This window comes from Urocitellus parryii, chromosome 9 (genome assembly GCF_045843805.1).
Source record: "Urocitellus parryii isolate mUroPar1 chromosome 9, mUroPar1.hap1, whole genome shotgun sequence".
NCBI lineage: Eukaryota > Metazoa > Chordata > Mammalia > Rodentia > Sciuridae > Urocitellus > Urocitellus parryii.
The window spans coordinates 8,885,116-8,897,965 of NC_135539.1; the positions used below are offsets into that span (position 1 = coordinate 8,885,116).

The 12,850-nt window shown below is 41.6% G+C and overlaps 1 protein-coding gene across 5 annotated transcripts in view; it reads left to right on the forward strand.

The window, feature by feature from the left end:
• Luc7l (LUC7 like) overlaps positions 1-12,850 on the forward strand; it is a 34,898-nt gene that overhangs the window by 15,299 nt on the left and 6,749 nt on the right. For all 5 annotated transcript variants that reach the window (XM_026385376.2, XM_026385374.2, XM_026385378.2 and 2 more), the window contains 3 exons: positions 4,317-4,427; positions 6,601-6,744; positions 12,612-12,788. In XM_026385376.2, the coding sequence (XP_026241161.1) occupies positions 4,317-4,427; positions 6,601-6,744; positions 12,612-12,788 (432 nt within the window). The remainder of the gene's footprint in view (positions 1-4,316; positions 4,428-6,600; positions 6,745-12,611; positions 12,789-12,850) is intronic.

Genomic DNA, 12,850 nt, shown 5'->3' on the forward strand with positions numbered 1-12,850 from the left:
CTAATTGTTCAGCAGGTATACTTGCTATGGAAGAAAAACCAAAAAATATTTTTGGATCATTTTGAATCATTGAAGTAGTCAAGAAAACTAAAATATATATAGGAGAGATTAAAGTACTTATGTTAAAACCAGCTTTATTACACAGCTTTAGATGATAGAAAATAGATGTGATATGAAAAGAATAACTTGAAAAACTGGTTGGTTGGACCCGAAATTGTATGCTTAAGTATGAACATTTAATGCAGTTTTAAAAGATACACATTATTACACTCTTAAGTTATAATTTCTTGGAAAAGGGAAGGGGAAAGAATTACTTTTTTTGGGGGGAGGGTACTGAGGATTGAACCCAGAGGCACTTTTATCACTAAGCCACATCCCCAGCCATTTTTATTTTTTATTTTGAGACAGGGTCTCTGTCTCAAATGCTTAGGGCATTACTGAGTTGCTGAGGCTTGTCTAGAACCTGTGAGCCTTCTGCCTCAGCTTCCCAAGGTGTTGGGATTACAGAAGAATTACGTTTTCTACATCAGATAAAGCTATTAGATTTATTAGGTTGCTAATATAGTCAGCTTAAGTTTATCAGATTGCTAATATAGTAGGCAAAAATAAAAAAAAGTTTAAAAGTTTCTACCTTGTGATTTATTTCTGCAAATCTGTGCTAAGAATGTGATTAGAAGCTGGGTGCTACCAGTGCTCGCCTCTGTTTCTAGCAACTTGGAAGCTCACAGGAGGATCACACGTTTGAGGCCAGGCTTGTTTTAGAAATTTTATCCCCAATCCCCATCCCTGCTTAAAAAAAGAAAAAAAGTCCATTGGATATATACACAGATTGGCGCATAATACATGCAGAATTTGTGACAGGATTATTTGTAAGATTTAAAAATTGGATGCCACAAATAAAGTTTGTTATCAGTAGCAAAAAAAAAACAAAAGCTTTTTTTTTTTTTATGTTCTCAGTGACCATGTATTGCTTATTCAGAGAATTCATAGTTGCACTTTAAAAATATGGAGGTTGCAGCTGGGATTGTGGCTCAGTGGTAAAGCCTTGCCTAGCATGTGTGAGGCTCACTGGGTTTGATTCTCAGCACCATACACAAAGAAATAAATAAGGTTGGCCAGGTATGGTGGCTGTGGCATATGCCAATGATTCCAGTGACTGGAGGCTGAGGCAGGAGGATTGTGAGTTTGAGGCCAGCCTCAGGAACTTAGTGAGGCCATGTCTCAAGATAAAAAAAATAAAAAGGTTGGTGATGTGGCTCAGTTTATAAAAGCACCTTTGGGTTCAGTGTCTAGTACCAAAAAAAAAAAAAAAAAAGACCAGGCAATAAGCATTTACTGGCCTTTCTCTGCCTGTCATGCTCCCTGCAGGCACCCGGAAACAACAGATGAGGGTTTGTGGGTGGTGGTGTTTTTTTTTGTTGTTGTTGTTTGTTTGTTTGTTGCATTGCTGGTGTTTAACCCAGGGCCTCTTGCCTGCTGGGTAAGTGCTGTACCACTAAGCTGTACCCCAGCTTTTTATTTTTATTTTGGCACAGAGTCTCACCAAGTTTCCCATTGGTCTTGAGCTTCTGATGGCCTGCCCCAATCTCCTGAGGAGCTGGGTTAGTTGTGTGCTGTGACACCAACTTCAAAGTAGATTAATTCTTGTATATGTCTGTGGCGGGGGGTTGCTTTGGGGGATGTGCCCCAGGGCGCTGTACTGTATCCCCAGCTCTTTTAATTTTGAGACAGAACCCTAGTAAGTTGCCCAGGGTAGCCTCTAATTTGTAATCCTTTGCCTCGGCCCCTGTCACTGGGATTACAGTTGTGGCCATCATACTTGGCTTCCCACAGGTTAATTCTTCTTTTTCTTTTTCTTTTTTTTTTTTTTTTTTTTTTTGGTGATGGTGCTGGGGATTGAACCCTGGGCCTTGTGCATCTGAGGCAAGCACTCTACCAGCTGAGCTATATTCCCAGCTTTCACAGGTTAATTCTCTTTTTTGTTGTTGTTAAATTTTTTTTAGTTGTAGATGGACACAATTTCTTTCTTTCTCCCTCCCTCCCCCCCCTCTCTGTTTTTCTTTCTTTCGCTGAGGATTGAACCTAGCATCCCACACCTGCGAGTCAAGTGCTCTACCATTGAGCTACAGCCCTAGCTCTCACAGGTTAATTCATCTTTCTTTCTTTCTAAGTATTTATTTAGTTGTAGATAAATACTCACTATTATTTTTATGAGGTGCTGAGGATCGAACCCAGTGCCTCACATATGCAAGGCAAGAGCTTTATCACTGAGCTACAGCCCCAGCCCTCACAGGTTAATTCTTAAATGCCACAGACTGATCGTGTTTGGTCAACTTTTTAATAAACTGTTTGAGGGTAGTTGTTGGAAGCTCATATTTCCTGTTCAAGGATTCTGTCAGGAGTCTGAGGCTTTGCTGGCAAGAAAAAAAAGGAGGAGGATGTCCTATTCATGGAACTTTTGTAGAGTGGTGGCATAGGCAGACTCTTTTAAACACTGCATATAAGTCCTTTTTGCTATAAACTTTTTAAAAGCAGGTTAAAGGTATGATTAAGTAGATATATTTCTACCAAAAGGACTAAAAATATGAATTTATCAGTAGTTTATTTTTACTGTTCTGAGGCCTTGAGTTTATGGGCCCCACTCTTGGGAAGAAGGGGTGTGCCAGGTACTTTTAAGAATTCCTGTTTCATGACACTAACATCTAAGATGGGCACTAAGGAAAGCCACATTTTAAAGAATATGCTGGGTTAGAAGACTTCTCTGGGGTCTCCTTTTTCTGTGCTGTTTTTACCACTTATTTGTTAGGTTTTCAAACATCCAAAGCCATAACCAATTTGGGTTCTGCTGGTGATATAAGTAATTGCTTTGCTCAGTGAAGGCACTGGAAGAATTGTCAGGTCTCCATCCTCCGTTCCCCCCACACCCCATAGAACCCTGGGTCTGTCAGGTGCACAGTGCTGTCATTGAGTGGACACCTAGGGGTACTTCCTAGGCAAGCCTTGGTTCTTATTGGCAGCTTTGATCCCAGCTGAGTGCAGGTGACCAGTTCTTCATTTTCCTGGGAATTAGCATGTAACTGTGTTGGCACACACAAAAACTAAATCATTTAATTTCCTCATGGTTTGACTTGAACACAATGTTTATACTACCAGTAACAGGACCTTTGATTTTTCTCAGTTACGGAGTTGGAACTGGAGTCAGACACAGTGAATGGGGGATGATTTGCCTTTTTCAGTCCCTGGGAGACTTGGCACCCTCTTGGAGCCTCATTCCTGTTTGTGTTAATTTGAAGAAATGTTGGAGACTCCTTTCCAGTGTCCCTCTAGTCATGAAGTAACATTGATCTCTGGAGCACCTTCTGATAACCACCCTGCTGTCCGCCTTTGGAGGAAGAATCCAGATCATAACTTCTTAACCTGTTGTTCTTTCAGCTACTTTCTCATCTCCAATCCACCTTTTCCATTCTGTTTTGGTAATTTGTTACTTTGTCTAAATCTGTCATCACTACTAAATGTTCTTGATTGAACATACTGAACATGATGCCATCATTAGCTAGCTGACTAATGGAAGAGATATTTCTCTCTCATTGCTAGTATAGATTGATGGTTGGAAGTTAATGTCCTGTTTGTGTTTACCTGTAGTTATGTTGGCCTTTGCCAGGCTGAAACAAATTAACCTTAATGCCTATGACAGCTTATTCATTCTTCATGTTTCACACCAGTGCTTTTCAGAGTAAGCAGATTTTGTAGAATTTCTTTTCCTTCTTTGTGAACTGGTATTCCTTCTGTAGATAGTAGGCAATAACTAAATTTATTCACAACTCTCAATAATATCTTTATTTATTTATTGGATTGAATCTAGGGGTTCTTTACCACTGAGCCACATTCCCTGCCCTTTTTTTATTTTTAATTTTGAGACTTGCTTTTATTTTTAATTTTGAGTCTTGCTGAGTTGCTGAGGCTGGCTTTGAACTCAATCCTTCTGCCTCAGCTTCTCAAGACGCTGGGATTACAGGCGTGTGCCATTGCATCTGGCTTCTGTGTAGCCATTTCTATCCCAGAGAGATGTGTTCTTGACAATGTTGTCAAATTTTGAAAATGCACAAGAAAGTCACATGAGAACACTGAGCTTCCTAGCATTCATTTGATTTAATAAAACCTTTGATTTATTGGAATTACAGATTTGTTAGCTGTAGCTGAAACCTACATGCTTTCAGAAACTAACTGAATAGTGCATTCCTAGTACACCAAGGGGGTGCCTTGAGTTTATGGCATGCATCATCATTGATCATCTTTCTTTGCTTTTTCTGAGCTAGGCGATGGATCACTTGGAGTCCTTTATTGCAGAGTGTGATCGGAGGACTGAGCTTGCCAAGAAACGGTTGGCAGAAACACAGGAGGAGATCAGTGCAGAAGTTTCAGCAAAGGTATATCAGGGGTCCTTAGTACAGATCGCTGTCTGTAATTGAATTACTGGTGGGTGGCGCTGTGCCTCAGCATCAATGAGTGAATGACTAAGCATGCCCATGCCAGAGGGTCTCACCCCTAGAGCTGCTGCCTTGCCTTTTTTCCTTATCTGTTTTCCCCTCTATTCATAATTTCTTTAACTTTGTTTATTTGTTTGTTTAGGACACTAGGGATTGAGCCCAGGACCTTACTCACACTGGGCAACACTCTGCCACTAAGCTACACCTGAATGAATCCTTTTTATTATTATTATTATTTTTTTTTTTTGGTACTAGACATTGAACCAGATTACTTAGCCACTGAGCCACATCCCCAGCCCTTTTTTAATTTTCTGTTTATTTTTTAGGTAGAGGTGGACACAATATCTTTGTTTTATTTTTATGTGGTGCTGAGGTCTGAACCCAGTGCCTCACACATGCTAGGCAAGCACTCTGCCTCTGAGCCCCAGCCCTTTATTTTTTATTTGAGACAAAATCTCGCTAAGTTGCTGAGGCTGAGTTTGAACTTGCAGTCAGTCCTTTTGCCTTAGCCTCTCGAGTCATTGAGGTTATAGGCTTGCACTATGGTGCCTAGCCCCAGCCCTCTTTAAATTTCATTTTTGAGATAGGACCTTGCCACGTTGCCCAGACTAACCTCAAACTTATGATCCTCCTGCGTTAGCCTCCCAATTTCTGGGACTAACAGTCATGCAACCATCTCACTCAGCTTAATTTTTTTTTTTTAAACATCTCCATATGAAAGAGGAAACAAGAAAAATTCAAGGAAGGTGATCAAACTATGATCTATCCACATCCACCTGGGGGAAAAGAGGTAGCTCTGTGGGTGACTGACCCCAGTGTTGGAGCAGTTGCTTTCTTCTCCTGTCCCCTCTTCAGTGGAACCAGGTCTCGTTTGTTTTCCTTCTCAGTGCTGAAGAAGCATTTCTTAGAGAATATGTATTCGATAATTAGAACAAAGGTGCTATTTTGTTTCTGAAGGTAAATTTTTTTTTAATTATTATTTTTTAGTTGTAGATGAACACAAAACCTTTATTTATTTGTATGTGATACTGAGGATCAAACCCAGTGCCTCATACCTGTGAGGCAAGCGCTTTACCCCTGAGCCACAACCCCAGCTCCCTCTGAAGCTAAATTCTAATGATTAGGTATTGCAGCATAAGCTTCTGCACTTAAACCAAGACATTTTATTACCTTCCAGAAAATTGAACTGTGGTAGAAGACATGAAAAGAGACACACCAGAAAATAACCAACATGAGAGGATTCTTTGAAATGTTTTTTTTTTTGGTGTGTGTGGCCCTGGAGATTTAACCCAGTAATGAACTACATCCTCAGTCCTTTTTTTTTTTTTTTAAGTTGTCAATGGATCTTTATTTATTTATATGTCAGGCTGAGAATCAAACCCTGTGCCTCATACGTTAGGTTAGCACTCTACCACTGAGCCATGACCCGACCCTTCAGTCTTTTTTTATTTTGAGACGGGGCCTTGCTAAGTTGCCCAGGTTGTCCTAAAACTTAGGACCCTTCTGTCCCAGCCTTCAGAGTACCTAGGATTATAGGAGTGGCCACTGTGCCTGGTTATGCCACTGCTTTTGTTGGAACGCCACAAACAGATTAATGCTTCTACTTTCCGTGGTGGCAATAAGGATGTCTGAAATGTGCATGTGGGGCTGGGGATGTGGCTGAAGCTGTAGCGCGCTCGCCTGGCATGCGTGCGGCCCGGGTTTGATCCTCAGCACCACATACAAACAAAGTTGTTGTGTCCACTGAAAACTAAAAAATAAATATTAAGCAATTCTCTCTCTCTTCTCTCTCTCTCTCTCTCTCTCCTCTTTAAAAAAAAATAAAAAATAAAATGTGCATGTTCCTTGGTATAGATCTTGGCCGTTTCATTTATTTATTTTACTCTATCTATCTATCTATCTATCTATCTATCTATCTATCTATCTTTGTGGTACTTGGGATCAAACCCAGGGCCTCGCACTTGCTGGTAAGTGCCATACCACCAAGCCACTATTCCAGCCCTAAGCTACTCCATTTTTTTTCCATTGTTGCCTGAATGCAACAATAATTGTCTCTCTTGCATTCAGAATCTTGATTTTAGGTGTCTGCTTACTTGATTATTTCTCCCCTCAGGCAGAAAAAGTACACGAGTTGAATGAAGAAATAGGAAAACTTCTGGCTAAAGCTGAGCAGCTCGGAGCTGAAGGAAATGTGGACGAATCCCAAAAGATTCTCATGGAAGTGGAGAAAGTTCGTGCAAAGAAGAAAGAAGCTGAGGTCAGTGAGGGAAATGAAAGTTAATTAGCAAACTTTTATTAGAGTGGTTTTGAGTTCACAGAAAATTTGAGAGGCAGGCGCAGAGATTTCCCCATTTATCCCCTGCATCTCCTACACAGCCTCTCTTCTTGTCAGCTCCCCACCACCAGAAATAAATGTTTGTTACCATTGATGAATGACCTACATCATTATCACCCTAAAGTCTGTAGTTTACACTGGGCTTATCCTACATAGTAGTTTCACTATCCTAGAAATCCTCTTTGTTCTACCTGTTTATTCCGATGAAGATAATGCACCAAAGAAATGTGGTCTTGAGTGTGAGAACAACTTTGGATTGGGGGTAGTCTCTAGGGTAGAGTGACTCTGGAGACCCCCTGGCTGAACCCCAGACTCAGAGCTAATTAATAATGGTAGGGGCAGAGATGGTGTGTAAATGCCCTGGTATAGGTCTGGTTTTGGTTATTATTGTGCTTCTGGTTGCACTTGGAGCCTAACACTGGGTAGATGCCTAGTTATATTAACTAAGTTGTGCCAAGGGTTTGTGGGTTTTGGGGCCATGCCTTCTGAGACCAGTCACTTAAGGGAAGCAGGCAGTAGGGTAACTCAGGCAGTAGGGTAACTTAGTTGAAGATGGACTCAATACCTCTATTTATTTATTTTATGTGGTGCTGAGAATTGAACCTAGTGCCTCACACACGCTAGGCAAGTGCTCTACCACTGAGCCATAATCCCAGACCCATCAGCCCTTCTTTTTATTTTGAGATAAAGTCTCATTAAACTGTTGGCTCTAACTTGGTACTCTTATGCATTAGCCTCCTTCATTGCTGGGATTAAGGAGGTGTACCACAACACCCTTATTCTTTTTTTTTTTTTTTTTTTTTAAGAGAGAGAATTTTAATGTTTAATTTTTTTAGTTTTCAGCGGATACAACATCTTTGTTTTTTGTATGTGGTGCTGAGGATCGAACCTGGGCCGCACGCATGCCAGGCAAGCGCGCTACCACTTGAGCCACATCCCCAGCCCACACCCTTATTCTTGTAATTCTTTTCCGTAAAGGATGATGAATAGATGTATACCACAAATAGAGTGCTTTTGTATATGAATGCTTCCATGGGAGCTGGGGTTGTAGCTCAGTGATAGAGCACTTGACTGGCACGTGTGAGGCACTGGGTTTGATTCTCAGCACTGCATTATAAATAAATTAAAAGGTCCATTGACAAGCAATATTAAAAAAATAAATTAAAAAAGCTCACATGAGAGCTGAATGCCGGTGGCACCCACTCTTACACCACACCACACAGAAGCACTGTGAGTGTGACAGTTTCAATGATGCACTGACTCACATGCTTTGTGAGTCGTTGGCTTGGTGGCATGACTTCCCAAACCTTTACCAGCCTTCTCCTAGTTTGTAGGGTAGTTCGGTTTCTGGGAAATGAAGTGCACATTTAAACTTTGCTAAGAGTTCTATGTTTGGAATGTTGGGCTTCTGTTGCCTCTATCAGTCAGGAGGGAAACCATGGGTTTCAGTGCATCCTGAGCCCTGCTGACAGGGAACAGATACTAACTGTTCAGCAATGGCTCAGGAAAATTTGTACTTTGACTAAATAATCACCCACATGGATGTCAGGTTGCAAAAAAAGAAGCAGTGTGCAGGATTGTGGCTGCCCAAGCCCAGGACTGTGGTATTCTCACCCCTCACTGTGAGCTACCTCTAAGAGGCAGTACTGTTGCAACACCCTGAGGGACAAGATTAGGATAATTAGGGGTGAGGCTGTTGGGTGGGCATGTGGGGCCCAGCACTGCACCCTTGGAGTTCTTTTTTTTTAACATTTTATTTTTTAATTATAGGTGGACATAATATCTTTATTTTATTATTATGTGGTACTGAGGATTGAACCCAGTGCCTCACACATGCTAGGGGAGCACTCTACCTCTGAACCACAACCCCAGCCCACCCTTCTAAGTTAAGAGTAGGAGGCAAGATGTTCAGTAGTCTCAAGGCTGCTTTCCTGCTTTTCGTGTTGTCTTCTAGTAGTTTAGAAACCAAGGGTTTTGCTGTGCACAGTGGCGCACACCTGTGATCCCAGTGACTCAGGATACCAGGGCAGAAGAATCACAGTTTTTAGTCTGGCCTCAGCAATTTAGCAAGGTCTTAAGTGCCAAAGAGAGACTCTTGTCTCAAAATACATAATATAAAGGACTGGGGATGTAGATGTAGCTTGGTGGTAAAATACTCCTAGGTTCAATCCCCAGTACCAAAAACAAAGGTTATTGTAAATGGAGTCATACTAACAATTGTGGCAGCACATACCTATAAACACCAACAACTTGTGAGAGTGAGGCAGCAGGATCCCAAGTTTGAGGCTAGCCTGGGCACAAAACTAATAAATGGATTCATATAGTATGAATTTTCTCAACTATAGGGGCTAGGATTTCGGCTCAGCGGTAGAGCGCTTGCCTAGCACGTGTGAGGCCCTGGTTTCAATCCTCAGCACCACATAAAAATAAATAAATAAATAAAATGAAGAAACTGTGTCCAGTTACAACTAAAAAATAAATATTAAAAAAATTTCTCAACTACAAAAGTGAGCATAGGCCCCTACTCAGAATGCTCACCTGAGACCACAAACTCATGACTAGCCTGGGAATCATAGCAAGATCCCATCTCAAAACACCTTAGTAAAGTTTCAGACCTACAAAGGGAACAGAGAAGGATCAAATAACTATCGTTTTTGCATGAAGTTTTTTTCCTTAATAAAAGATGGGTGGGGGCTGGGGCTGTGTCTCAGAGGCAGAGCGCTCGCCTGGCATGCATAGGGCGCTGGGTTCGATCCTCAGCACCACATTAATTTTCCAGCAATTAAAAAAAAAAATGCCTGGGCTGGGGCTATAGTTCAGTGGCAGAGCACTTGGCTAGCATGTGTGAGGGACTGTGTTCAATCCTTAGTACCACATAAAAAAACAAAGGCATGTTGCCTATACACAACTATAAAAAAAATTTTTTTAAAGATGGCACGTTATAATGAAAACTTAAGTTCCTGCTGTGTCCTCTGTCCTAGTTCCCTCCCTTCCAGAGGCAAATACTAGACTGCATTTCAGCATGCATCTTTCAGTTGTCTTTATGCTTTGTTGCTCATATGGCCCATAAATAGTGTGTTCTGTGCTGTGCATTTTATTTTTAAATTTTTTTTTTAGTTGTTGATGGACTTTATTTATTTTCATGTGGTGCTGAGAATTGAACCCAGGGCCTCATACATGCTAGGCAATGCTCTACCACTAAGCCACAACCCCAGCCCTGTGCTGTGCATTTTAAAAGCTATGCTAGCGCTTCAGCAGTGTGTGTGTTATTCTAAAACTCATATTGTTGACTCAGCTTGTTTATGAGTTCTTCCCACATTGACAGTTGATGGGGGACTCTTATGGACAAAGGATGTTTGTTGGCAGTTTTCTAGGTTATTGATGGTGTGTCACCATTTCAAACAGTTATTCAGTGAGGCACCTTGTTCTTATACCTGTCTCCTGGTGCTGATGTTAGAGTTGTAGGACACACTACAAGAGTTCATTGGAAGTGGTGCATGTGTGATCCATTTTAAACAGATAGCTTACTACACTGCACTCTGTTAGTTTTGTCAACTCATAGACTGTAGCCAGCATTGTGTTAGTGTCTTTTTTTTTTTTAATGTTTTTTGCTAGGTTAGTGTGACTGCCATGTTGTATCATTTTAATCTTTACTTGAAGTGTATTCAGATCTCTTTCTCAAAAAGGACAGATGACTAACATTGTATTTCTTGAGCCAGGTGCATTGGCACTTGCCTTTAATCCCAGCTACTCAGGAGATGGATGCAGGAGAATCAGGGGTTCAAGACCAGCTTAGGCAACTCTCAAAAAATAAAGGGCTAGGGATGTGGCTTAGTGGCTAAATGCCCCTTGGTTCAGTCCCTGGTACCAAGATAGATACATAGATAAAATTTTTTTTTTAAAAGATTGGGGATTGGGGCTGGGGATGTGGCTCAAGCGGTATCGCGCTTGCCTGGCATGCGGGCGACCCGGGTTCGATCCTCAGCACCACATACCAACAAAGATGTGTCCGCCGAGAACTAAAAAAATAAATATTAAGGGGCTGGGGATGTGGCTCAAGCTGTAGCGCACTCGCCTAGCATGTGTGCGGCCTGGGTTCGATCCTCAGCACCACATACCAACAAAGATGTTGTGTCCGCCAGATACTAAAAAAATAAATATTAAAAAATTCTCTCTCTCTCTCTCTCTCCCACTCTTTCTTAAAAAAAAAAATAAAAAAATAAAATAAAATAAATATTAAAAAATTCTAAAAAAAAAAAAAAGATTGGGGATGACTGGACGTAGTGGCACACACACCTGTAATCCCAGTGGCTCGTGGGGCTAAGACAGGAGGATGGTCAGTTCAAAGCCAGCCTCAGCAAAAGCAAGGCACTAAGCAACTCAGTGAGACCCTGTCTCTGAATAAAATACAAAATAGGGCTGGGGATGTGGTTCAGTGCCCCTGAGTTCAATCCCTGGTACCAAAAAAAAAAAAAGACTGGGGATGTAGCTGAGTGGTAGAGCACCTCTGGGTTCAGTTCCCAGTGCCTAAAAGGAAAGTGTGGGGAGAGTACAGCCAAAGGTACACATGGAGTGGTTATACTTAGGTCAGATTCAAACCATGCTCAATTCCCCCAGTGCACAGATGGTGGTCATTAGTATTCTAAGAAGGAGATAATGGGAGATGCGGTCAGCTGAGTAGATTCTTGGAGCAGGGTGGGATTTACGGAGAGAAGTTTTGAAGGATGGGGAGAGGTAGGACAGGATGGTAAACTAAATCTCTTGAAGAATTTGAGGAGAGGCTATTGAGCTACTGGAGATTTGCATTTCCCTAGTAGTTCTCTGAATTTTTTTCATTTCTCTGCTTTTTGGATTATAGAACACAATCGAAAAAAGCTACAGATGCCCCCCTGTCATAAATTGCACAATCCCTTTTTTATTATAATTATTACTGCATATTAATTGTATAAAACAGTGGATTCGTGGTTGTTCTGGGGATTGAACCCAGGGGCTCTGTCCCCAACTCTTTTATTTTTTGAGATTTTAGCAAGGACCTAAGCTAAATTGCTGGGGCTGGCCTCAAAGTTTTGATTCTCCTTCCTTAGCCTCCTGAGTAGCTGGAATTACAGGTGTAAGTCCTCATGCCAGGCTCAATATCATGGATTTCATTGTTTTGTTTTGTTTTTTTCTTATAGTCTTGGGGATTGAAATTGTGGATTGTGGCCTCTAGCACGCATTCTAGTGCTCTACCACTGAGCTACATCCTCAGTCCTTTTTATTTTTCATTTTGAGACAGTGTGTAGCCATGTTACCTAGCGTGGTCTTGAACTTGCCAGTCTTCTGAGTACCTGAGATTACAGGTGTGTGCCACCATGCCTGCCTGCAAACTGTCACTTTTGCAGTTGCACTGGGGTTGTTTCCTGGATGTTGGGACACAGTCCTCATGGTTTATATTTTTTGTGTATTTGTAGAAGATTCTTCTTGCTCCTCTGGTTTGTAATTTCTCATGCAGAGCAGAGACTTAACCTTCCCCACTGGTCTCAGAATAGTTCTTCTTGTCTGAGAACTTTTGCATGTTTTTTTGACATTGTGAATGTTTTATTTATTTATTTGGGGGGGGCAGTACTGGGGATTCAACTCAGAGGCGCTTAACCACTGAGATACATCCCCAGATCTATTTTGAGACAGTATCTCTGAATTGCTAAGGCTGTTTAAAAGTCACATCTGCTGTCCCCTCAGGTGGCTCTGTCTCGGAGGTCCGTCTGGTGGCATTTCTGTTGACTCATGTGCGTCTCTCCCCCTTTCTCTAGGAAGAGTACAGGAATTCCATGCCTGCATCCAGTTTCCAGCAGCAAAAGCTTCGTGTGTGCGAGGTCTGTTCTGCCTACCTGGGTCTTCATGATAACGACCGTCGCCTCGCAGACCACTTTGGGGGCAAGTTACACCTGGGTTTCATTCAGATCCGAGAGAAGCTTGATCAGTTGAGGGTATGTTAGTGAGCTGTGTTTCTGGAGAATTCCTATTTCTGACTGACTTTTTTGGGTTTTTT